Source organism: Oncorhynchus gorbuscha, linkage group LG02 (assembly GCF_021184085.1).
Source record: "Oncorhynchus gorbuscha isolate QuinsamMale2020 ecotype Even-year linkage group LG02, OgorEven_v1.0, whole genome shotgun sequence".
Taxonomy (NCBI): Eukaryota; Metazoa; Chordata; class Actinopteri; order Salmoniformes; family Salmonidae; genus Oncorhynchus; species Oncorhynchus gorbuscha.
In genome coordinates this window covers 10906118-10933879 of record NC_060174.1, presented here as the reverse complement: position 1 = coordinate 10933879, position 27762 = coordinate 10906118, and the positions used below count along the sequence as shown (strand labels likewise).

Here is a 27762-nt window from a genome sequence, read left to right as displayed (position 1 = left end):
ACAAGTCTTACATTATAAAATGGGTCAGGGAGTTGCCTTTTCATTATTGCTGTTACTAATGCCATATTACCACTCCTCTATAAGTATTATTATTTAAACATTATTTAACTAGGCAAGTCAGTTAAGAACAAATTCTTATTTACAATGACGGCGTACACCGGCCAAACCCGGACGACGCCGGGCCAATTGTGCACCGCCCAATGGAACTCCCAATCACAGCCGGTTGTGATACAGCCTGGTTTCTAGCGCTGAGATGCAGTGTCTTAGACCGCTGCACCACTCGGGAGCCCTATTAAAGGTCCATCTTAATGCTTTTGTATAATCTCAGCCAGTAGTTTTGAAAGTAGTGCTCACGAACCAAAATGGCCCCCGAAAAATTGTGCACAATTGTCATTTATTTCACATGATATGTTACGTCCTGTGAAAAAAATACAATATGTTGAGACTTTAGATATCGGACTGCATCTCTAAGTGGCCATGCAGTCTTTGTGATTCTTTGGTACTCGGAGTCAAGCAGCGTATGTCCTCTGTGGCAGAATAAAAGACCCACTGGTGTGATAAACAAACCTGTATTGGGAACATTGTGTAACCTATAATGTATAGAAGAGTTCTATAGTCAAAATGGACATCGTGTCCTCAGACCAAGCTTAGTTCCGGTAACTGAGGCAATTCCCAAAAGAAACAGTACCTTTTTATTTTCCTAAAAGCCCAGGACGGTCAGTACAGAAGACCGAGATGTATCCACACATGTTATTTGTGATTGTATCAACTGTCTCTTTTTGTTTTTAATTTATATATCAATCAATTCTAATATTTGATGTTGACTAGTATGTTTTGTTCACAAATCAAATTGCACTTGAAATTAGCAGCTCCAGTAGGGATCAAACCTCAGGTGAACATTACACAATATCAGTATTTGCAGTAGCTGTTTAGAAGACTGTAGCCACAGACCTGTCCATTGTCAAAACGTCACGTTTTGACTTGTTCATAGCCACCTGGTTGAAGTAAAATATATTTATACTGTAGCTGCTAATTTAAGCACAAATTGTGTCCTATTGGTTATTTAATTTTTTCCTTGGGTTGTTTCATTGGTTTTCTTTATTTTCTCTGTATTTTCTTTCCTTCTCTAATGAAAGCAAATATGCCCACCATGGGTGGCTAAGGAGCTTGTGAATTTTTATAATGATGATACGCTTGATTTGACTCCAGTGGTGGCCCACTTTTCCTAACAGGCAACAGCGCGGCCACTGGGGTGAATCTGATTTGTTTTTGGGTCAAATCTTATTTAAGTGGCCAGGCAAGATTCGTAAAGACGGCTGTCACTGATAGCAGAGACAGAGAGCCGAGGAAAAACCACAGAGAAATGTAGCTGCAGCTAAACGCCTTGAGGTGGCTTTTTTTACTCTCTCTCTGTTTCCCCTATTTTTCTCTTCTCCTCATGTCATTGTGTTCTGCATCAACCCCTTTTCATCCCTCAGAGCTTCGAGAAGGTTGGTGTGTTTTTGCTTTTCCACTTTTTTTACCCACATTTAACAAAACAAAATGTTGAAAATTTGAAATCTATTTATCTATTACAAAGCTCGATTCATTACTAATTTGAAGAAATTCTAAACAAATTCTATCAAAACTGCTAAATATTTCTGATGGACAATTTTCTTTATTCTTATTCGAAAGAAGAAATGATTCAAACAAACCTGTTTAGTTCGGGTTTTGTTTCTTTTAAGTTTGCATTGTGGGGCCTTTTCTCGTTGGTATCCTTTGGTATTGCTTCTGCTCTGAAAGCTTTCTTGCACTTGTTGTCATGGAAACGTACCACTTGGAAATAACAGGGCCTGATGCATGATGGGAGAATGTAACTACGCTTGCATGCCTGAACAGAATTCCTTTGGCCGTTGTCTTTTCTTTGTGATTCTTTCCTGTTTTTTTGTTGTTGTTTTTTTTGCCAATTTGTTTCACTCTCTCTACTTCTTCTGCTGCCCACACACTGTTTACCTAATTGACACCTTAGTTTGCTTGTTCTTTTCATTACTCCTTTTTGTGTGGTGGTGTTGGTGTTGTGTGTGTGTGTTTGTTCCATTGTTTTTTTGTGTTATTTAACTTCCAAAAAATTGTTAGTTGTGGTTATTTTGTTTGTGGTCAGGTTTTTTTTCTTAGTTAAAGTTGTTGCTTCTTGAATCCCTTTATGATGTAATAATACGTGTGAACATAGCCAGTGTTCCTGTCATCTTGCTTATAACAATCCATTATTGAACATGAGACCTGATTGGGCTAGATTGGGTTTCAGTGGAGATTTCCAGATGCCTTTTACAGTATCACGAAGGGTTCTGCATGGGTTTTTTTATTTTCCAATGAAGGCAATCAGACACATGGTTGGTTTGTCGCTTGACTGCTGCCTGTCCTTCAGCATTCGGCAGACTCAATCAAACTCTGCTTTGTTATTCGTTTTGTCGTCTTTTCAGCATGTCTGAATTGATTTTCAGATTGATGCAAGGCATGGCAATTTAAGGTTCTCAAATTGGACATAATCAAATACGGAGCGTTTTTTTGTAATGTGTTTGCATTACAACCCCTGATCTAATAGCGAGGAGAGAATGACAAAATTAATTGCAGACCGATGCAAACCCTGTTTTTTTGCTCGTGTCTAAATTGAGTGTCTTGAATCTAGTTTCCCATCAGCTTTGGAAGGAGTTTTCAACATAAAGTGTAACAGTCGGTGTGAGCTGGTTTTGGAGCAGCAGATTTTTAAAGGAATCAGAGACAGATCTGTATTAAATCTCATGTCACTGACTGCAGTGAACTTGCCTGTAAATTGTACAGCTCCAGAGTGCTTATGAATACATCACATAGATTTGGTGCAAGAGCCGGGTTGTTGGGAGACGGGAGACATGAGGTTCAACAAGTTTGTTCGATCAGGCAGAAATCACTCATTCAGGCAGAAGAGATGGCAGACTTGCTCACAGACTTCCCCTATCTGTCTCCTCTGAGAGCTATGATGTTTTTACATTTTCTGCACGTTAGATGTATATATGTGGATCTCCTGAGGATTAGGCCCAAGAATACGAGCTCTGTCTCTCTGTAAAGTGGCCCTGCTGGGTTTGCGAAAGCAGGTCCAGACCCACGTTGCGTTCCAACTGCAACAATATAGTCCCTTTAATAGTTGCCACAGAGTGGAGGGCTGCACTCTCCCCTGGTCATGTGTAACCATGCAGGCCGGCATTTACTGCAGGCTGCATCAGAGAGACATAGGTCACCTCTCTGCCTGTACGCTCGCCAACTCAGAAAAGGGGAAGAATAAATAATGAAACACTTCGCCATGTCTCACAGGATTTGGGATTTTGTTGCCATTAGTTTTAAGTTTCCTAGTTTAGTGTTTGTATGCACAAAGGCCTTTAGTGGCTGCTGATAGGACCTGGTCCGGTACTGCCCACTATTTTAGACAAACCTGATGACGTACCGTACCCCTCCCCTCAACCTAACACTACTGTAGGCAGTGAAACCAACAGGTTGTAGTTGAGGCATTAATGACATCTCACAATAGTTGTCCCATACACTACTGTGGGCAATGGAACCAACAGGTTGTAGTTGAGGCATTAATGACATTTCACAATAGTTGTCCCATACACTCTGTGGGCAATGGAACCAACAGGTTGTAGTTGAGGCATTAATGACATCTCACAATAGTTGTCCCATACACTGCTGTGGGCAGGGTTCTCAACATCTGTGCTCTCCTTTTGTGTCCCTTCTCTCCTCGCCTGTTTCAACTAAGCCACCACTGCCGTAGAAATCCTCCGTCTCAACTTCGTTCAGCGACAAAGTTCATTAGGCAAATGTACATAATCATCTCTTTTGAGCCCTCACTCGTCCCAGACACAAATTAGGGGTTTGTCGACTCCCACTGTACCTTGCACCAATTAGTGAGAAACAGACACTCTATTAGCAATTGTACCAATTGATGCTTTAAATACTGGAGGGTCGATATTCTCCCATTGTTGTCCTCTCAGAGTAGAGTCCTCAAACTATGACATGATCCCACTGAAGGAAATTTAACAAGTGAGCCCAGAAGGCTTAGCCGATGATTCAATTTGGGTTTGTTTTTTGTTTTTTTGCAGACCTATATTGATATCTACATATTAATAATGGAGTTGGTCTGTAGTTAGTGTGAGGAGAAATTGAAGAAAAACTTTATCCACATTGTCGATGATGCAGGAACACTGTGCCGTGCTGACTGCATGTGAATGTTGCACTCCTACTATGATGCCTGCCTTGTTTTGAATGTGCTTGCATGTCCTGCTGTGCATTTCTGTTTAACTGTTGGGAAAGAAAGCTAGATTACACCTTATTTTCTCACTGGCCATTGTGGAAGCCAGCCATTTTTGTTTAAAGGAGTCCTGGAGATGATATCCCCCCTTAAAACCACACACATATATCTGTATCCTTGGAGTCATGTGTAAATTAAGAAATGTGTATTTTGCAGCACAAAACAGGGATCAATTTACTCCCAGTTTTGGACCTAATTTCTATAGTCTTTCCATTCTGACTAATTCACGGCCAAGCTGAGACCTATCTGCATTATATTTTGGCTGCTTGTCTTCCATCTGTAAGACGATGGAATAGTCAAGCACTATAAAATCTTCTGTACCTCCTGTTTGCTATTATCAGATATCCAGCCAGGATTTCTGTCTGTATCCCTCATGTAATAATCTCCATTTTGATGAGCCAGCCATAGAGACTATTTAGCATTGCTTCAGCCAAGGTGAAGGCAGCCCCATGTGGTTTCTATGTAAATGTGCTCGGTCTTGCTCCATGCTTGTAACTTCAGAATCTCCATATCACGCCTGTGTCCTCAGGCACCGAGAGGGTGTAATCTCAGCTTCAAGGTGACACTAAAGGCCACACATTATTTTGGCTTCCCCCCTTCTACATTTTGGGGCATGACAAACTGCCTCACCAAAATGGCCGATAATGTCCGATGCCTTCTGACCTCCATTTTGTCACTGAACTCCGGCCCCACTTAGAGTTAGCTCAGTACTCTGGCGTTCTCTCTTGACTGCTTCTTCACCTTCGTCCACTGTAAGACCTTTTGAGTTGTATTTCTCACCACATTGGGGCTTGAAATAGTAGTCCAAATCATTGGTATATTTTGAACACTGGTCACTGTGTGCCTGTTGGGCTCCTGGTCTTGTGAATAAGGAGACGTGTCAATGCAATTGGGATTTTTTATTTCTTTATTTTGATTTTTTGTTGTTGCAAGGTTTGTGTTTCTAAAGAGTAGCATCACAGAGAAAGAGCAGCATTCCCCACATCACACTCTATTGTTTGAGAGAGAGAGAGAGAGAGAGAGAGAGAGAGAGAGAGAGAGAGAGAGAGAGAGAGAGAGAGAGAGAGAGAGAGAGAGAGAGAGAGAGAGAGAGAGAGAGAGAGAGAGAGAGAGAGAGAGAGAGAGAGAGAGAGAGAGAGAGAGAGAGAGAGAGACAAGTGCATGATAAAGCTGTCCACTCTATCCTATACTCATTTCGTATACAGTACTACATCAAGATAATGGTAGTGGGGTGAGGCATTGACTTGAGATCCAAATGTCAACCAACTGAAACAGCTGTGTCTGCTACTGTCAGCTCCTACCCATCTCAAGATGTATAGGATATAACCAAGCTGCAGTTTATTGTCTGACCTTGAACTAATGATGCTCTGTTTAAACAGATGTCCTGGAGACATTCTGAGGGTAGAACCAATCAGAATTCATCAGAGGCTACATAAATGCATGATTCCTCCTTTTACGCATGCTTGAAAGACTTAAAAGGAGATAGCTATACCATTGTTCCGGGGGAGAGACCTATATTCCAGAAAATGTAACAGTAGAACCTTAGAAGTGGTGGGCAAGGGTGAAAGGTTAAAATGTTTTTTTTAAATCACTCAACCACCAATGCTCGGTCCATTGTCTGACCTTCGCTCCAAGGGAGAGAACAGGACCGTCAAAACCCAAACTGGTGTACTCTCATTCCAATGTCCATACAATTCAACCCCCCCCCCCCCCCCACAGAGCCTTGAGGAACACACCCACACACTGTGATGTTGGCTATACTGTTAAGACTCAATGGTTTTTAAGTGGCTGTGAGTCCCCCCCTACAGAGCCTTGAGGAACACACCCACACACTGTGATGTTGGCTATACTGTTAAGACTCAATGGTTTTTAAGTGGCCGTGAGTCCCCCCACCCTACAGAGCCTTGAGGAACACACCCACACACTGTGATGTTGGCTATACTGTTAAGACTCAATGGTTTTTAAGTGGCTGTGAGTTCCCCCCCCTACAGAGCCTTGAGGAACACACCCACACACTGTGATGTTGGCTATACTGTTAAGACTCAATGGTTTTTAAGTGGCCGTGAGTCGTCCCCCCCACAGAGCCTTGAGGAACACACCCACACACTGTGATGTTGGCTATACTGTTAAGACTCAATGGTTTTTAAGTGGCCGTGAGTCGCCCCCCCCCACAGAGCCTTGAGGAACACACCCACACACTGTGATATTGGCTATACTGTTAAGACTCAATGGTTTTTAAGTGGCCGTGAGTCGCCCCCCCAGAGCCTTGAGGAACACACCCACACACTGTGATGTTGGCTATACTGTTAAGACTCAATGGTTTTTAAGTGGCCGTGAGTCGTCCCCCCTACAGAGCCTTGAGGAACACACCCACACACTGTGATGTTGGCTATACTGTTAAGACTCAATGGTTTTTAAGTGGCCGTGAGCCCCCCCCCCCCCCCAGAGCCTTGAGGAACACACCCACATACTGTGATGTTGGCTATACTGTTAAGACTCAATGGTTTTTAAGTGGCCGTGAGTCCCCCCCCCCCCCCACAGAGCCTTGAGGAACACACCCACACACTGTGATGTTGGCTATACTGTTAAGACTCAATGGTTTTTAAGTGGCCGTGAGTCGTCCCCCACCCCCCACCCCCTACCCCCCCCCCCCCACAGAGCCTTGAGGAACACACCCACACACTGTGATGTTGGCTATACTGTTAAGACTCAATGGTTTTTAAGTGGCCGTGAGTCGTCGTCCCCCTACAGAGCCTTGAGGAACACACCCACACACTGTGATGTTGGCTATACTGTTAAGACTCAATGGTTTTTAAGTGGCCGTGAGTCGTCCCCCACCCCCCCCCACAGAGCCTTGAGGAACACACCCACACACTGTGATGTTGGCTATACTGTTAAGACTCAATGGTTTTTAAGTGGCCGTGAGTCGTCCCCCACCCCCCACCCCCCCCCACAGAGCCTTGAGGAACACACCCACACACTGTGATGTTGGCTATACTGTTAAGACTCAATGGTTTTTAAGTGGCCGTGAGTCGTCCCCCTACAGAGCCTTGAGGAACACACCCACACACTGTGATGTTGGCTATACTGTTAAGACTCAATGGTTTTTAAGTGGCCGTGAGTCGTCCCCCCTACAGAGCCTTGAGGAACACACCCACACACTGTGATGTTGGCTATACTGTTAAGACTCAATGGTTTTTAAGTGGCCGTGAGCCCCCCCCCCCCCCCCCAGAGCCTTGAGGAACACACCCACATACTGTGATGTTGGCTATACTGTTAAGACTCAATGGTTTTTAAGTGGCCGTGAGTCCCCCCCCCCCCCCCACAGAGCCTTGAGGAACACACCCACACACTGTGATGTTGGCTATACTGTTAAGACTCAATGGTTTTTAAGTGGCCGTGAGTCGTCCCCCACCCCCCCACCCCCTACCCCCCCCCACAGAGCCTTGAGGAACACACCCACACACTGTGATGTTGGCTATACTGTTAAGACTCAATGGTTTTTAAGTGGCCGTGAGTCGTCCCCCCTACAGAGCCTTGAGGAACACACCCACACACTGTGATGTTGGCTATACTGTTAAGACTCAATGGTTTTTAAGTGGCCGTGAGTCGTCCCCCACCCCCCCCCCCCCCCACAGAGCCTTGAGGAACACACCCACACACTGTGATGTTGGCTATACTGTTAAGACTCAATGGTTTTTAAGTGGCCGTGAGTCGTCCCCCACCCCCCACCCCACCCCCCCCCACAGAGCCTTGAGGAACACACCCACACACTGTGATGTTGGCTATACTGTTAAGACTCAATGGTTTTTAAGTGGCCGTGAGTCGTCCCCCCTACAGAGCCTTGAGGAACACACCCACACACTGTGATGTTGGCTATACTGTTAAGACTCAATGGTTTTTAAGTGGCCGTGAGTCGTCCCCCCTACAGAGCCTTGAGGAACACACCCACACACTGTGATGTTGGCTATACTGTTAAGACTCAATGGTTTTTAAGTGGCCGTGAGTCGTCCCCCCCCCCCCCCCCCCCCCCCCCCCCACAGAGCCTTGAGGAACACACCCACACACTGTGATGTTGGCTATACTGTTAAGACTCAATGGTTTTTAAGTGGCCGTGAGTCGTCCCCCACCCCCCACCCTCCCCCCACAGAGCCTTGAGGAACACACCCACACACTGTGATGTTGGCTATACTGTTAAGACTCAATGGTTTTTAAGTGGCCGTGAGTCGTCCCCCTACAGAGCCTTGAGGAACACACCCACACACTGTGATGTTGGCTATACTGTTAAGACTCAATGGTTTTTAAGTGGCCGTGAGTCGTCCCCCTACAGAGCCTTGAGGAACACACCCACACACTGTGATGTTGGCTATACTGTTAAGACTCAATGGTTTTTAAGTGGCCGTGAGCCCCCAGAGCCTTGAGGAACACACCCACATACTGTGATGTTGGCTATACTGTTAAGACTCAATGGTTTTTAAGTGGCCGTGAGTCCCCCCCCCACAGAGCCTTGAGGAACACACCCACACACTGTGATGTTGGCTATACTGTTAAGACTCAATGGTTTTTAAGTGGCCGTGAGTCGTCCCCACCCCCCCCCCCCCCCCCCCCCCCCCCACAGAGCCTTGAGGAACACACCCACACACTGTGATGTTGGCTATACTGTTAAGACTCAATGGTTTTTAAGTGGCCGTGAGTCGTCCCCCCTACAGAGCCTTGAGGAACACACCCACACACTGTGATGTTGGCTATACTGTTAAGACTCAATGGTTTTTAAGTGGCCGTGAGTCGTCCCCCACCCCACCCCCCCCCCCCCCCCCCCCCCCCACAGAGCCTTGAGGAACACACCCACACACTGTGATGTTGGCTATACTGTTAAGACTCAATGGTTTTTAAGTGGCCGTGAGTCGTCCCCCACCCCCCACCCCCCCCCCCCCCACAGAGCCTTGAGGAACACACCCACACACTGTGATGTTGGCTATACTGTTAAGACTCAATGGTTTTTAAGTGGCCGTGAGTCGTCCCCCTACAGAGCCTTGAGGAACACACCCACACACTGTGATGTTGGCTATACTGTTAAGACTCAATGGTTTTTAAGTGGCCGTGAGTCGTCCCCCCTACAGAGCCTTGAGGAACACACCCACACACTGTGATGTTGGCTATACTGTTAAGACTCAATGGTTTTTAAGTGGCCGTGAGTCGTCCCCCACCCCCCACCCCACCCCCCCACAGAGCCTTGAGGAACACACCCACACACTGTGATGTTGGCTATACTGTTAAGACTCAATGGTTTTTAAGTGGCCGTGAGTCGTCCCCCCTACAGAGCCTTGAGGAACACACCCACACACTGTGATGTTGGCTATACTGTTAAGACTCAATGGTTTTTAAGTGGCCGTGAGTCGTCCCCCCTACAGAGCCTTGAGGAACACACCCACACACTGTGATGTTGGCTATACTGTTAAGACTCAATGGTTTTTAAGTGGCCGTGAGTCGTCCCCCCCCTACAGAGCCTTGAGGAACACACCCACACACTGTGATGTTGGCTATACTGTTAAGACTCAATGGTTTTTAAGTGGCCGTGAGTCGTCCCCCACCCCCCACCCCCCCCCACAGAGCCTTGAGGAACACACCCACACACTGTGATGTTGGCTATACTGTTAAGACTCAATGGTTTTTAAGTGGCCGTGAGTCGTCCCCCCTACAGAGCCTTGAGGAACACACCCACACACTGTGATGTTGGCTATACTGTTAAGACTCAATGGTTTTTAAGTGGCCGTGAGTCGTCCCCCTACAGAGCCTTGAGGAACACACCCACACACTGTGATGTTGGCTATACTGTTAAGACTCAATGGTTTTTAAGTGGCCGTGAGCCCCCCCCAGAGCCTTGAGGAACACACCCACATACTGTGATGTTGGCTATACTGTTAAGACTCAATGGTTTTTAAGTGGCCGTGAGTCCCCCCCCCCCCACAGAGCCTTGAGGAACACACCCACACACTGTGATGTTGGCTATACTGTTAAGACTCAATGGTTTTTAAGTGGCCGTGAGTCGTCCCCCACCCCCCACCCCCCCCCCCCACAGAGCCTTGAGGAACACACCCACACACTGTGATGTTGGCTATACTGTTAAGACTCAATGGTTTTTAAGTGGCCGTGAGTCGTCCCCCCTACAGAGCCTTGAGGAACACACCCACACACTGTGATGTTGGCTATACTGTTAAGACTCAATGGTTTTTAAGTGGCCGTGAGAGTCGTCCCCCACCCCACCCCCCCCCACCCCCCCAGAGCCTTGAGGAACACACCCACACACTGTGATGTTGGCTATACTGTTAAGACTCAATGGTTTTTAAGTGGCCGTGAGTCGTCCCCACCCCCCCCCCCCCCCCCCACAGAGCCTTGAGGAACACACCCACACACTGTGATGTTGGCTATACTGTTAAGACTCAATGGTTTTTAAGTGGCCGTGAGTCGTCCCCCCTACAGAGCCTTGAGGAACACACCCACACACTGTGATGTTGGCTATACTGTTAAGACTCAATGGTTTTTAAGTGGCCGTGAGTCGTCCCCCCTACAGAGCCTTGAGGAACACACCCACACACTGTGATGTTGGCTATACTGTTAAGACTCAATGGTTTTTAAGTGGCCGTGAGTCGTCGTCCCCCCCCCCCCCCCCCCCCCCCACACAGAGCCTTGAGGAACACACCCACACACTGTGATGTTGGCTATACTGTTAAGACTCAATGGTTTTTAAGTGGCCGTGAGTCGTCCCCCTACAGAGCCTTGAGGAACACACCCACACACTGTGATGTTGGCTATACTGTTAAGACTCAATGGTTTTTAAGTGGCCGTGAGTCGTCGTCCCCCCCCCCCCCACAGAGCCTTGAGGAACACACCCACACACTGTGATGTTGGCTATACTGTTAAGACTCAATGGTTTTTGTAGATTTGTTGGATTTCCCTGTCTTTGATTTGAAATGTGTCCCACACCATGCTAGACTGTCAGTGGCATGCTTGTATGGGCTTGGGTGACAGGTTTAGACTGTACGTGTTCTCTTGTGTCGGGCCTACTCATGTCATGCCCACAAGCATGCATGTCCATGTAAAGAATGGGCTAACCTTTCACCTTTGTTCTTCAACAAGTACTTTTTGGGGAGAGATTATAGGGCTATGGCCAATACTTTACTTGAAGTGCACTACAAAACATCTGTCATAAGAGTGACATCATACGTACTAGGACAGAACAGGGGATGATGACAAAAATCCATAACCGTTATGACAACAGATATGACATTGTTCTGACTATCTCCTCTCCTGCCTCCTTAGCAAAGTCATTTCCGTTGATATACGTGGATGGTTGGTTGTGATTCAGTCATGACCTGTTATGAAAGACAATGTTATGCCACCCTTTTGTTAGCGTTGTGATTGCCACTTGTTGTGAATATGGCGCCTACTTTTTTTCGTTCTTTTCGCAAATAGGAGACAATTTTGGAAATAGTTATTCTTGTCTTATACTGTGCAGAGGTGTTAAGCTTAATTTGTTGTGTATTTTTTTTACATGATCCATTTGAGTTACCTATTTTACTATAACTAAACACAAAATAATTCACACAAAAAAAAGTTCTCTTGAGGGGAAATGTGTAGTAACCAGGACTTACGGCCACGTCGTGTGAATAGAGCAGCTTGACCGACCTCAAGGTCGGGTTGTGACACGTTGGTCTACAGTAGCAATTGACATTGTCAGTGAGTTCGAGGGGTTTTTCTAAGGTACTCTGGAAGAGCACTGGTGTGGGTGTTTGGGATAATATGATTATCACCCAACGGAGACGATACTCATGTGAGTGAATGCATTATTCATTTATTTTGACACTTACTGTAAAAAGGGAGATACCTCTGTGATTCTGTGACCAATCAATTGCGGTAGATTCTACAGTTCAGATTCTGAAAAGTAGAGATAAACATTTCTTGGATGTCTCCTTGTGCACAGGCTTGGTTTATGTATTAAAGATCACAGCTCAGAGTTACGCTATTGAAATGCATGCTCAGTGGTGTACACAAACAGGTAAATCCTTTTAGAGGAAGTGTGCTGTAAGCTTGAATGGTGCTCTCCCTCGTGGAAAAACAGTCAAGGTTATCCGATACTATGATTGAATGAATCCCATTTGAATCGACACGGTGTGTTAGAAATGCCATTTTTCCTCTCTACCCCCTCCCCCCCCTTAATCTTAATGCACCCCTGGTTTTTGTTGGCAACAAGCCTGGGGATGGGGGGGAGGCAGTTGAATCTCTGATTTGAAGCCCCAGTGTGTGAGACCTCAAACCCACTTTGAGACATGTTTTTATTTACTTTGGCCAGAATCAGTCTCTTTACCCTTTCCTCCTAACTTTCCCCCTACCCTCTCTCCTCCTACCTTCACCCTACCCTCTCTCCTCCTACCTCCCCCTACCCTCTCTCCTCCTACCTTCCCATACCCTCTCTCCTCCTACCTTCCCATACCCTCTCTCCTCCTACCTCCCCCTACCCTCTCTCCTCCTACCTTCCCCTACCCTCTTGCCTCCTACCTTCCCATACCCTCTCTCCTCCTACCTTCCCATACCCTCTCTCCTCCTACCTTCCCATACCCTCTCTCCTCCTACCTTCCCATACCCTCTCTCCTCCTACCTTCCCCTACCCTCTTGCCTCCTACCTTCCCATACCCTGTCTCCTCCTACCTTCCCCTACCCTCTCTCCTCCTACCCCCCCCCCCCTACCGTCTCTCCTCCTACCTTCCCATACCCTGTCTCCTCCTACCTTCCCCTACCCTCTCTCCTCCTACCCCCCCCCCCTACCGTCTCTCCTCCTACCTTCCCCTACCCTCTCTCCTCCTACCATCCCTTACCCTCTCTCCTGCCCCTACCCTCTCTCCCCCTACCTTCCCCGACCCTCTCTCCTCCTTCCTTCCCCTACCCTCTCCCCTCTACCTTCCCCTACCCTACCCACTCCTACCTTCCCCTACCCTCTCCCCTCCTACCTTCCCTTACCCTCTCCCCTCCTACCTTCCCTTACCCTCTCCCCTCCTACCTTCCCCTACCCTCTCCCCTCCTACCTTCCCTTACCTTCTCCCCTCCTTCCTTCCCCTACCTCTGCGTACAGTACATTATCTTGCCCATCAGTGTCTTGTTTGTCTGTTCCTTCAATCTGCAGTCTTGTTGCTCCGGTCTGTTCTGTTCTTCCTCGTGTCCCATCTCCTTATCCTCCCGGTCTGTCCGTCTGTCTCTAAGTCTGAGTCTCAGCATATTCTCCATCATTTTAGTTTTTTACTGCTCTCTCTCTCCCTCTGGACCTTTCTTGCATGAGTCCCATAGCCTCATACACAGTGTGTATCTCTCACACACACACACACACACACACACACACACACACACACACACACACACACACACACACACACACACACACACACACACACACACACACACACACACACACACACAGACACACACACACACACACACACACACACACACACACACACACACACACACACACACACGTAGATATCCTATGCATACCCAACCTAATCCTCTCCCCACTCAACCACATTATCAACTTTATATGACCATTCCAACTACCCCCAATTCTCTCCCATCCTGGACATCCATTGTGCTGTACCCCCAGCTCTTCCTCTACCTCCTTTTTCTCCTGTTTTTGATAGTTCCTCTCTAGCTACTACAGCTGTCTCTATATGTCCTCTAATAGACAGACTAGTTGTTCCTCTCTAGCTACTGCAGCTGTCTCAAAATGTCCTCTAATAGACACACTAGTTGTTCCTCTCTAGCTACTACAGCTGTCTCTATATGTCCTCTAATAGACACACTAGTTGTTCCTCTCTAGCTACTACAGCTGTCTCTATATGTCCTCTAATAGACACACTAGTTGTTCCTCTCTAGCTACTACAGCTGTCTCTATATGTCCTCTAATAGACACACTAGTTGTTCCTCTCTAGCTACTACAGCTGTCTCTATATGTCCTCTAATAGACAGACTAGTTGTTCCTCTCTAGCTACTACAGCTGTCTCTATATGTCCTCTAATAGAGAGACTAGTTGTTCCTCTCTAGCTACTACAGCTGTCTCTATATGTCCTCTAATAGACACACTAGTTGTTCCTCTCTAGCTACTACAGCTGTCTCTATATGTCCTCTAATAGACAGACTAGTTGTTCCTCTCTAGCTACTACAGCTGTCTCTATATGTCCTCTAATAGACAGACTAGTTGTTCCTCTCTAGCTACTACAGATGTCTCTATATGTCCTCTAATAGAGAGACTAGTTGTTCCTCTCTAGCTACTACAGCTGTCTCTATATGTCCTCTAATAGAGAGACTAGTTGTTCCTCTCTAGCTACTACAGCTGTCTCTATATGTCCTCTAATAGACAGACTAGTTGTTCCTCTCTAGCTACTACAGCTGTCTCTATATATCCTCTAATAGACAGACTAGTTGTTCCTCTCTAGCTACTACAGCTGTCTCTATATGTCCTCTAATAGAGAGACTAGTTGTTCCTCTCTAGCTACTACAGCTGTCTCTATATGTCCTCTAATAGAGAGACTAGTTGTTCCTCTCTAGCTACTACAGCTGTCTCTATATGTCCTCTAATAGACACACTAGTTGTTCCTCTCTATACCTATTTTGCTTTACTTCTGCCAGGACTGCAATGTGCCAACTGTCCCATTAGGTCACATTGTCTCTCTCGAAAAAAAAAGAAGCTTACACAGCATTGAAATGGGTCCCCCCCCTTCCCTCCCTCCCACCCCTCCCTTTTCTCTCTTTGTCGCTCTCTCTCTCTCTCTCTCTCTTTCTTAATTCCTTGCGCGCGTTCTATCCTTTCTCAGATATGTACCGTTTCCTCTCCAATCGTCTTTGTCTGGGCATGCTAGCGACCCTTGAGTTATATTCCTCAATGCATTCTATCTCAATTTTCTATCTGGTTTTGTTATGTATCGTTTACTCCTTGATTTACCTCAGTCTATTATGCATGCTGTCTGTGGGACTGATAGTTGCATCTATCAATGGAACCGTGTCAGATCTTCGAAAGGCTTTGTCCAGTGGATCTACCCTAAACCACAAAAATCTGATTAAAGTTTCTCATCTTTAGCCATAGCTTGCAGATACCAATAGGGCTAAGAGCATGAGCCTGTTTATCAATCAGATGCATGTGGCCCCAACTCCAACTATAACCACTCTATCCATAGAATACTATGGGAGAAATGTCCTAATTCTTCCTGTGCCATGGGAGGGGCCTATAATGGCCAACTTCCTGGTTTGCTTTGAGTGGCTGAGAGGACAGGAAGTTTCTGTTTACTGTATGGCATCGATCATACAGTACTCCCTCAAACATTAGACTCTTTCTTCATGGATGTTAACTCCACGTTGTTGAAACATATTCTGTCAGTAGGTCAGTTTTCAAAGATGAGAAACTCATAATAGATTTTTGTGTCTTTAATTGTGCTGTGATGGGTCAAATTTTGGTCAATGGAACCTTGTTGCTATGAATCGTTGCTTTAATGTCAATCTATATTGTCGTTGAAGCAGTTCTTGTTAGTTCAGTTCCTTCTCATTATTAATACATATTTTTTGTTACTTTGGAAAGTGCGTACTAGTGAAACGTACTAGATTTAGTTGAGTTTCAGTTGTCTTGTACTGTGATTTTCTCTGTGGATGTAATGGATGCCGTTGAAAGGGTCCATTTTTTATCGGCTTGTCTTGTTACCTCTTTTTCTCTCTCTCTTTTTGACTCCCTCCACCTCATCCCTCCCTCCTCCCTCCACCTCATCCCTCCCTCCTCCCCACTCCCTCCTCCCTCCCTCCACCTCATCCCACCCTCCTCCCTCCACCTCATCCCTCCCTCCTCCCCTCCCCACTCCCTCCTCTCTCCCCCCACCTCATACCTCCCTCCTCCCTCCACCTCATCCCTCCCTCCTCCCCACTCCCTCCTCCCTCCCTCCCTCCACCTCATCCCTCCCTCCTCCCTACACCTCATCCCTCCTCCCTCCTCCCTCCACCTCATCCCTCCCTCCTCCTCCTCCCTCCACCTCATCCCTCCCTCCTCCCCACTCCCTCTTCCCTCCACCTCATTCCTCCCTCCTCCCTCCACCTCATCCCTCCCTCCTCCCTCCTCCCTCCACCTCATTCCTCCCTCCTCCCTCCCTCCACCTCATCCCTCCCTCCTCCCTCCACCTCATTCCTCCCTCCTCCCTCCACCTCATCCCTCCCTCCTCCCTCCTCCCTCCACCTCATCCCTCCCTCCTCCTTCCACCTCATCCCTCCTCCCCACTCCCAGTCCGCCGTGTGCCCCCTCGCTTTTCTATCCCACCGACCAGTCACGAGATGATGCCAGGTGGCAGTGTGAACATCACCTGTGTGGCGGTAGGGTCGCCCATGCCGTATGTCAAATGGATGCTCAACTCCGAGGACCTAACGCCCGAAGACGAGATGCCAGTGGGTCGGAATGTTCTGGAGCTCAACAGCGTGCGAGAGTCTGCCAACTACACATGTGTGGCCATGAGCAGTCTGGGCATCATCGAGGCGGTGGCGCAGATCACCGTCAAGTGTAAGGGGGGAGGCACAGAGATTCTTCTAGGCTACTAGTACTACTGCTGTGGTTGGGGGAAAAAAACAGCATTGAAATGTGTTATGATGTGGCATCTTAATAATAATGATATGTCTGCATCTGAGTAATTTTAAAAGTCCCTCTTCACTCCCCCCTTCTGAACCCCCACAGCCCTGCCCAAGCCTCCAGGCACCCCAATGGTGACCGAGACCACGGCCACCAGTGTCACCATCACCTGGGACTCGGGCAACCCGGACCCAGTGTCCTATTACATCATCCAGTACCGCGCCAAGTCTCCCGACAGCAAGTTTGAGACCATGGACGGCATCACCACTACGCGATACAGCATTGGGGGCCTCTACCCCAACACGGAGTACGAGATCCGCGTCTCGGCCTTTAACACCATTGGCCAGGGTCCCCCCAGTGAGCCGGTGGAGACCCGGACCGGGGAACAAGCCCCGGCCAGTCCGCCCCGCAACATCCAGGCCCGGATCATCTCTCAGAACACCATGATGGTGCGCTGGGACGAGCCAGAGGAGCCCAACGGACAGATCAAAGGGTACCGGGTGTACTACACCATGGACCCGTCCCAGCCCATGAGCCTATGGCAAATCCATAATGTCCAGGATAGCATCATCACCACCATCCAGAGCCTGGTGGCATCTGAGACCTACACCATCCGTGTCTTGGCCTTTACCTCGGTGGGGGACGGGCCCTTCTCCGACCCCATCCACGTCAAAGTGCTGCAAGGAGGTTAGGGTTCTGGGTTCAACCCTTCCTATCAACAATTTCTGTGTGGTTTTACTAGGGTTGAATGTATACCACCAGTGATCCGTTACGATTTTGTACTGTAGTTGAAAGTCCTTGTAAAAACAAGGGCTCACTGCAATGATCACTGTCACTAATTCCATTTCTCTTTGTCTGTCATAGTCCCCGGACAGCCAACAAAGTTCCAGGTTGGTGCTGTGTCCGACACAAGCATGGAGTTGACCTGGGAACCTGCCTTCCAGAAAGAGGGGATCATCAGCTTTGAACTCCGGTACAAAGAGGGCACTTTTGGGAGCCAGGTAAGATATAGTTGTTCTTTTGTTAAAAGTGAGCTGTGGGAAGAGTGTTGACCAAACGTTTGCCTTTTAGTACTCATAGAACACACTGTTTGAGGAAAGGTGTTCAACAAACAAGGTGCAAAAACAAACAAACATGAGGTACAGTTAGATCCAGTGATATAAAATTTCAGTCAAAAGCCTCACTTTTCTCCACCAACAGGTGACCAAAACTTTTGTCCCCACTGCTTCGTACGTCGTTGAGGGTCTGCGGGCGAACACCGAGTACTACTTCTCTCTGGCTGCCATTTCCAACAAAGGCATTGGAGCCTTCACCAACGAAATATCCCAGAAAACCTTGCAAGCCAGTATGTAGCTCTTTTGCTCTCTTCTCCATGTCCTCTGTGTGGGCTGTGGGCGGGCTGATGGGAGTCTGTGGTGCAGGGGTCAACAATGTTTTCGTGTCTTCTGGTGACCTTTAATCATGCAGATATTTTGTGAAGACCTGAACTCTCTTCCTGGCTCCAGGCTAGAAGCGTGGAATTAATTGAAGTGTCTCCATTGTTGCCTTGATGTTGAAGTTCTCATCACCTTTGAACTGTGAATGTGTTTTATAGGGATATGCACAGGGTTCAAAGCTGATTCTGTTCTATAATGACTTTCTTGATTCAATACTATGCAGATCATCTATTGACAACATGTGATTTAATGGTTTGGGAACAATGATGATTTCTCCCAAAGACTTCAACCTGACAGAAATAACTTTACTTATTGTTCTTCAGCAGGATAAGAGTTACCTTAGAAATTGTAAAAAGGTGTGATCGTCTTTGACCGTTTTTGACCTTTAGAGTGTATAATTTTCCAACCTGGGTTTATATGTCATGGTGCTAACTATGATGCAATTTATCCTCCATTGTCAAACAAACCGGTCAATGTTTCTCTCCTTCTTTATTTTCCTTTCACTGCTGTTTTCCTTTGTCAACAGCAAGTCCACTTTAACCCACATGACTGAGACACAAAACAAAACTCCCCACCCGCTGGGCAAAAAAACTGGTTGAATCAATGTTGTTTCCACGTCATTTTAACCCCCCCAAAAAATCAATGTGATGATGTCAAATCAATGTTAAAAACAAATTGAATTTGCAAAAAGCAATCAACGTAAGGCTAATTTTGATTTGTTTCAAACAACTTTTAACCAAAATCCAATGACATGGTGACAACTCAACCAAATGTAAATCAAAACTACGTTGACGTCTGTGCCCAGTGGGCCGTGACTGCCATGGCTTTCTGCTGAACCATGTGTAGAGAGGGGTGAGGTGGGTGTAGGATTCAGAGGACAGGCAGCAAAACCCTCCAATCAGAAGCCTTCACTGCACCTCATAGGCCCCACATCCTGAATTAATTCCAGCTGATCAACAGTGGCCTGTAAATCCCAGATGCCAGGAACACATGTAAATCATTGAAACACTGCTTGCTAAAAAAAATAACCCCACACAAGTAACATCATGGTGAACAGTATGTGCAGGAGAGTACTGATAGCTTACCTAATCGAATATTCAATGTTGTTTGAGGACTGTAGAGATGGCAGTATATTACATGTAAGTCTCCAGACTTTCTTAAGGGGTTACGGACTGTATAGAAAGATTTGAGTTGTGTGTTGGGGTTTAATAAGGCGTTCTAATGATCTAAAGTCATGCTGTTGCTAACTGCCTGTAAACACACACAGTCCAGTTTAAAGTGAATGATGGCAGGACCTTGTAGCATTTGGCTTATTTGCATATAGGCCTACCGTAGCTCTGATTGGCTGTGGCACATCGGTCTGTGTAGACTCCGGTACTGGACAAGACATATGTTGTTATTAGGTTTTATTTACTGCAGTGTCTATTATTTGTCCAAACGCACTGATATTTTCCCACTTTATATTGAGATGCCTTACTATTCGTCATTCCCAAAATGACCATATCTAAGTTGCTCGCTTGTTAGAAAATGTTTTTAAAAGTGTCATATTCTTCCCTGGGATGTAAATGAACAGATTTTAATAAGATATTAAAATATCATATTGCTAAAACGCTGTCAGTTCCACTTGAAGGCTTTAATCTCTGAAGAACTCAGATAGTGTAGCTGGATTTGCTTGGATTATGGATGGATCAGGGCAGCCTTTGTGGGGTAGAGGGTAGTAAATTGTGACAGATCAATTGTCCAGATCAATGAGCATTGCTCAAATATGTGGATTCCCTAGCCTTGATCAAATGAGTGTATTAATCATACAGCATCCATGTAATCATAGCCCACACAATTGCATTATCATTTCAGTAATGTACATGGATGTTTAATTTAAGAATAGGTTGGAGTTGTTGTGTCCTCTGTCCGATTCCTAAGGGCTTTACAATGAAGAACTTTGACTGGGGTTGGCCATCAGAAAGCCATGGTAGTGGGAGGAGACCTCTTTTAACACATTTTCTGTCTCTACCAGTGAAACGTGTTGGCTGTGCCCCCTTGTTGGGGGATGTAGGGCTGTGGGATAACCACTTCACATTTATGTTGATAGTGATGGGGGCAGCTACTCAGACAGTGCTGCTGAATCACTGATGGGGCACCAGTTGCATGCAACACTCCATCGTGTCCCCTGGGTGTGCTGTTGGCATTCTGTCACTGCATCCTTGATCAATGGCCACACCAGGCATGGCCCTACCTATATATGTACATCCAACCCCAGCTCTGTTTGTGTCTCTGGATACACTCCTCTCTGTCTCCGGATACACTCCTCTCTGTCTCTGTCTCTGTCTCTGTCTCTGGATACACTCCTCTCTGTCTCCGGATACACTCCTCTCTGTCTCCGGATACACTCCTCTCTGTCTCCGGATACACTCCTCTCTGTCTCCGGATACACTCCTCTCTGTCTCCGGATACACTCCTCTCTGTCTCTGTCTCTGTCTCTGTCTCTGTCTCTGCCTCTGTCTCTGGATACACTCCTCTCTGTCTCCGGATACACTCCTCTCTGTCTCTGTCTCTGTCTCTGTCTCTGGATACACTCCTCTCTGTCTCCGGATACACTCCTCTCTGTCTCCGGATACACTCCTCTCTGTCTCCGGATACACTCCTCTCTGTCTCCGGATACACTCCTCTCTGTCTCCGGATACACTCCTCTCTGTCTCTGTCTCTGTCTCTGTCTCTGTCTCTGTCTCTGGATACACTCCTCTCTGTCTCCGGATACACTCCTCTCTGTCTCTGTCTTTGTCTCTGGATACACTCCTCTCTGTCTCTGTCTCTGTCTCTGTCTCTGTCTCTGTCTCTGTCTCTGTCTCTGGATAAACTCCTCTCTGTCTCCGGATACACTCCTCTCTGTCTCTGTCTCTGTCTCTGTCTCTGTCTCTGGATACACTCCTCTCTGTCTCTGTCTCTGGATACACTCCTCTCTCTCTGTCTCTGGATACACTCCTCTCTGTCTATGTCTCTGTCTCTGTCTCTGGATACACTCCTCTCTGTCTCTGTCTCTGTCTCTGTCTCTGTCTCTGTCTCTGGATACACTCCTCTCTGTCTCTGTCTCTGTCTCTGGATACACTCCTCTCTGTCTCTGTCTCTGTCTCCGGATACACTCCTCTCTGTCTCTGTCTCTGTCTCTGGATACACTCCTCTCTGTCTCTGTCTCTGTCTCTGGATACACTCCTCTCTGTCTCTGTCTCTGTCTCTGTCTCTGGATACACTCCTCTCTGTCTCTGTCTCTGTCTCTGGATACACTCCTCTCTGTCTCTGTCTCTGTCTCTGTCTCTGTCTCTGTCTCTGGATACACTCCTCTCTGTCTCTGTCTCTGGATACACTCCTCTCTGTCTCTGTCTCTGTCTCTGTCTCTGGATACACTCCTCTCTGTCTCTGTCTCTGTCTCTGTCTCTGTCTCTGTCTCTGTCTCTGTCTCTGGATACACTCCTCTCTGTCTCTGTCTCTGTCTCTGGATACACTCCTCTCTGTCTCTGTCTCTGTCTCTGGATACACTCCTCTCTGTCTCTGTCTCTGTCTCTGGATACACTCCTCTCTGTCTCTGTCTCTGTCTCTGTCTCTGTCTCTGTCTCTGTCTCTGTCTCTGTCTCTGGATACACTCCTCTCTGTCTCTGTCTCTGTCTCTGGATACACTCCTCTCTGTCTCTGTCTCTGTCTCTGTCTCTGTCTCTGTCTCTGTCTCTGTCTCTGTCTCTGTCTCTGTCTCTGTCTCTGTCTCTGTCTCTGTCTCTGTGTCTCTCTCTCTCTCTCTCTCTCTCTCTCTCTCTCTCTCTCTCTCTCTCTCTCTCTCTCTCTCTCTCTCTCTCTCTCTCTCTCACCGGATACACCTCTCTCTCCGGATACACCCCTCTCTCTCTCTCTCCCCCTGTCTGTCCCTCCATTGCTGTCTCTGTAACTTGTTCCCCTTGTCTGAAATGGAACAGAATCTCTCCTTGGAATGGCTTGACATCACCTTGCTTACTTTGTTTCCTTCCTCTTGTTTCTTTGAGTCAATTTTAGATTATTTTTTTGTATTTTGTTCTTCGGGTTTTTCAAAACCATATGGCTCACATTACATCAGGATGCAGCTTGCAAAATGTTTGCTGGCGGTTGGGTTCTAATGTGAACCCAAGTCCAATGCAGCCACCACAACAGCTGCTGCATACACCACTTAGTGATATCATTTCCAAACCTTATCCATTTAACTAGAGTAAGTATCTCCTGGGGTTTCTGCTTGTGCTGAGGGTCTCCTCTTTTCAACCCCTTGAGCTCTGTCGTTAGGGTCCAGGGATATGAGTCACTTTTCTTAGCCAATCGGCTGCTCGTGTACAGCCAGCCACTTCTCTCACAAGTCCCTTCTGAAGTAGGTGTCAGAAAAAGCCAACGGGCTTCACATCGAAGAGGTCAGAAAAGTTACAAACTCGGCAGTCAAAACAAAACTGCGTTTCACTCCACATCACAAAAGAACAAAACAAAAAACATGACCTAGTGGATGAGGTAAGTGTTTGTTTGGTACAGGTGGTCCAGTCTGCCGTAACCCATAGCAACGACCCCGTGACCTACTTAAGCAGTAAGGCCCGAGGGGGTGTGGTATATGGCCAATATACCACTGCTAAGGGATGTTCTTAGGCACAAAATAACTTAGATGTCTACTTTCATTATACTTAAATCTTCATATCCATACGGGAAATGGTTAAATATTCCTATCCATACGGGAAATGGTTAAATATTCCTATCCATACGGGAAATGGTTAAATATTCCTATCCATACGGGAAATGGTTAAATATTCCTATCCATACGGGAAATGGTTAAATATTCATATCCATACGGGAAATGGTTAAATATTCATATCCGTAAATTCAATGGTTAAATATTAATATACAAATCGTTAAATATTCATATCCATACATTAAATGGTTAAATATTTATATATATATATATATATATATATCATATCATATCATATCATATATTCATATATGCGGAATGGTGAAATATTCATATCCTCAAATTAAATAGTTAAATATTCATATCCACAAATTAAATGGTTAAATATTCATATCCATACATTAAATGGGTAAATATTCATATCCATAAATTAAATGGTTAAATATTAATATACATACTGTATATTAAATGGTTAAATATTCATATCCGTACATGAAATGGTTCAATATTCATATCTATAAATTAAATGGTTAAATATTCATATCCACAAATTAAATGGTTTAAATATTCATATCCGTATATGAAATGGTTAAATATTCATATCCACAAATTAAATGGTTTAAATATTCATATCCACAAATTAAATGGTTAAATACTCATATCCATACGTGAAATGGGTACATATTCGTATCCATACGTGAAATGGGTACATATTCGTATCCATACGTGAAATGGGTACATATTCGTATCCATACATGAAATGGGTACATATTCGTATCCATACGTGAAATGGGTACATATTCGTATCTACAAATTAAATGGTTAAATATTTGTATCCATACATGAAATGGGTACATATTCGTATCCATACGTGAAATGGGTACATATTCGTATCCATACGTGACATGGGTACATATTCGTATCCATACGTGAAATGGGTACATATTCGTATCCATACGTGAAATGGGTACATATTCGTATCCATACGTGAAATGGGTACATATTCGTATCCATACGTGAAATGGGTACATATTCGTATCCATACGTGACATGGGTACATATTCGTATCCATACGTGAAATGGGTACATATTCGTATCCATACATGAAATGGGTACATATTCGTATCCATACGTGAAATGGGTACATATTCGTATCCATACGTGAAATGGGTACATATTCGTATCCATACATGAAATGGGTACATATTCGTATCCATACGTGAAATGGGTACATATTCGTATCCATACGTGACATGGGTACATATTCGTATCCATACGTGAAATGGGTACATATTTGTATCTACAAATTAAATGGTTAAATATTTGTATCCATATATTAATTGGTTAAATATTAATACACCATGTCTGTGGTTTGCTTACTCATACATGTCAGGAAAAGCACAATTCACTATTAGTCTGCCGTGTAACAGGCACACACACCCTAGAAGACAAAGCTACTCTTCTTTGGCTGTATTGGAGATGTACATAAAGTAAAGTTAAGAGTGTACTGTGTGTCCGTCCATCACAAAAAAAAGGCAAAGCCAATCATCAGATTGTTCCATCCTTAAAACAACCCAGGGATTCTGGGAGGCTGCTTTGAGGCACATGACCGACGCTCTAGACCGCTGGCCCTCATCTCCCTCTTCCTCCCCCTGCTAACAATCAAATTACCTTAGTGTGGCGCTGCTAGATACTGTCATTATAAACACACACCTCGTTGGAGCAGCATCAGATTGCTCACTATAAACAACACACACTTGTGCAGGCTACAGTATAATGAGGGAACCTTGTTTACCAGTGGCTGGACTGGGCTTTCTGCTCAAACACATTTAGATGTGTGTTAGATGATGTGTGTTAGATTTAGATGTGTTTGTACTCTAATGACATGTTAGGAAAAAGACCATTAGGACGGGAGACACTAGAAAATGGTAGCCGTTACCCTTGCGTTACTCGGCAGACTGGACCTCTTTGCCAACCAAGTGAAGTGAAAACGAAAGACAATCCTCTCCTTGTTTCCATTCTGTCTATATTCTCTGGAACACATGTCCTCTCAGAGCGTTGACTTTGTGTTCAGTCCGTGTGGCGTGACCAGGGGCCATTGTCATGGGGACCATTCTGCCACTAAAGACCAGTGAAAACCAACAGCAGAGGAGTTCTCTCCCGACTCCTCACCTACACTTTAGGTTCAAGAAATCAAGAGCTTGGAACTAAAAGGTTCTATCTGCATTTTAGTCAAAATGTAGTTAATGACATTAGCCTTGTTCTGTTCACTGTTTCTCTACCGATATAGTACTCTAAATACCCCCCAAATCATCTTGTTAAATTCAAAAGAATACAAGATTAAAATTGCTGACACCATTCAAACCAATGAGTCTTAAGAACTTTAAAGCCAACTATCTCAAAATCATCTTTTGCAGATAGAACCTTATAGTTCTCGAAATCACTTACTGTATTTGATCTCAAATCTGCAATATCTGACTCCAAACAGATCGATTTAACTATATCTAAGTCAACTTATTTTGGGCTAAGAAAAGACATACTGTTCCTGTACTGGTCCTGCAGTCCTATTCTGGTCCAATACTGGTCCTGTACTGATCCTGTGGTCCTGTACTGGTCCTATATTGGTCCGGTGGTCCTATACTGGTCCTATATTGGTCCTGTTGTCCTATATTGGTCCTATATTGGTCCTGTTGTCCTATATTGGTCCTATATTGGTCCTGTTGTCCTATATTGGTCCTGTACTGGTCCTGTGGTCCTGTACTGGTCCTATATTGGTCCTGTTGTCCTATACTGGTCCTATATTGGTCCTGTTGTCCTATATTGGTCCTGTACTGGTCCTGTGGTCCTGTACTGGTCCTATATTGGTCCGGTGGTCCTATACTGGTCCTATATTGGTCCTGTTGTCCTATATTGGTCCTATTGTCCTATATTGGTCCTGTGGGCAGCTATGTTCCCCAGTCAGATGTATGGCCCCTGGGATACGCTGCCCCAGTCAGACAAGGTTGAGACACCTATGAGACAACCGTTAAGAAGCGGCCACGGAGGGTCCACACACCAGAGACCGGGAGCTCCCCAAATCTCCCTCAACAAGAGACACAGTAACGGTGGCCGGCTGGACCCCCGGGTGGGTGTTTTTACGGGAGGTTTGCAGAGGGGAGAGTGAAGGGCCCTAGGATGACAGATAAGAATCCCATTTCATAGCGTCAGAATTTATTTGGCATTTTGCCGAGGAGCTATCGGGAGACCTCTGGAGTGTCAGACTTTGTTACACATTTAGATTTTACCTTGAAGCTGACAGCAACCAGTGGAGTATTATCGCTCAAATTAAAGTGGCAGATTCTAAATCCCAGCATTTAGTCCCCTACTTACTGTAATTGCTGAAGGTTTTTATATATTGGAATATTTGTCGAACGTGGCCATTAGGCATGGAGTCCGATTAATTCCGTAATGGTGACAAATACTACTCTGACATTGAGGTAGAAAATACAACAAAACGGGCGCATTGTGTAATCACACTCACTGACTGAATGCGACAGCAATTTGATCCGTGGCGGTCATTGATTGACTTGCCGAAGACTTATGACTTGTGGGCCAGCTTGTGTTGGAAGCGGGCACTATTGAAGCAGGTGGGGGGGGTTGCAGTCAATTATAAAGCCTCTACCAGCCCAAACCCCATCTCCCCAAGCTTCCATTCACATTATAGCAGACTTACAATCTGGTGGCGATATCTCCACAGACATGACTAATGATATGCCAAATCAATATAGCTTTCATACAGGCGTTTAAAATATACTTCAAAAGACCTACCGAAAGTGAAGCATTACCAGAGTTCCATCTTGTAATTCTAGTGTCCATAATCTCCACCACTGGGCATGTGTAGGAGCCGAGGCGAAACCCATAGCTATGCACATTGCCTGTCTTAAGTTTATCTGGTCTTACGGGTCTGCGTGGCACAATAGCTCCCGCCCTGTCAGCTTCTCTCTTCACATAGATTGATCGCTGAGCATTCGCTGTTGATTCAAATATTTTTTATTTAAAAAAACTTTTTTGGGGGGGGGTAGATCAGATTTAATATTGCAGATAGATTGTGGCTTCTATCAGTGTAATTGTCTGCATCATTTCCAAACCGCCATATATAAATATTTGTATAAATACAGTGCCTCGTAAAAGTATTCATCCCCCTTGGTGTTTTCTCCATTATGTTGCATTACAACCTGTCATGTAACTTTGATTGTTATTTGGATTTCATGTAATGGACATACACAAAATAGTCCAAATTGATGAAGTGAAATTAAAATAATAACTTTTATTTATTTTAAAAAACGGAAAAGTGGTGCATGCATATGTATTCACCCCCTTTGTTATGGAGCCCCTAAATAAGATCTGGTGCAACCAATTACCTTCACAAGTCACATAATTAGTTCGATTGCACACAGGTGGACTTTATTTAAGTGTCACATGAGCTCAGTATATATACACCTTTTATGAAAGGCCCCAGAGTCTGCAACACCACCAAGCAAGGGGCACCATCAAGCAAGCGGAACCATGAAGACCAAGGAGCTCTCCAAACAGGTCAGGGACAAAGTTGTGGAGAAGTAGAGATCAGGGTTGGGTTATAAAAAAAATACATCCCACGGAGCACCATTAAATCCAGTATTAAAAAATTGAAAGAATATGG

General features: G+C 45.5%; 1 protein-coding gene across 22 annotated transcripts in view; it reads left to right on the top strand.

The window, feature by feature from the left end:
- Positions 1 to 27762, top strand: part of ptprsa (protein tyrosine phosphatase receptor type Sa) — a 449805-nt gene that overhangs the window by 299173 nt on the left and 122870 nt on the right. For 15 of the 22 annotated variants that reach the window (XM_046301062.1, XM_046301146.1, XM_046301137.1 and 12 more), the window contains 5 exons: positions 1479 to 1490; positions 16629 to 16898; positions 17070 to 17651; positions 17829 to 17965; positions 18165 to 18309. In XM_046301062.1, the coding sequence (XP_046157018.1) occupies positions 1479 to 1490; positions 16629 to 16898; positions 17070 to 17651; positions 17829 to 17965; positions 18165 to 18309 (1146 nt within the window). The remainder of the gene's footprint in view (positions 1 to 1478; positions 1491 to 16628; positions 16899 to 17069; positions 17652 to 17828; positions 17966 to 18164; positions 18310 to 27762) is intronic. The other 7 variants (XM_046301171.1, XM_046301161.1, XM_046301100.1 and 4 more) reach the window with 1 other exon arrangement.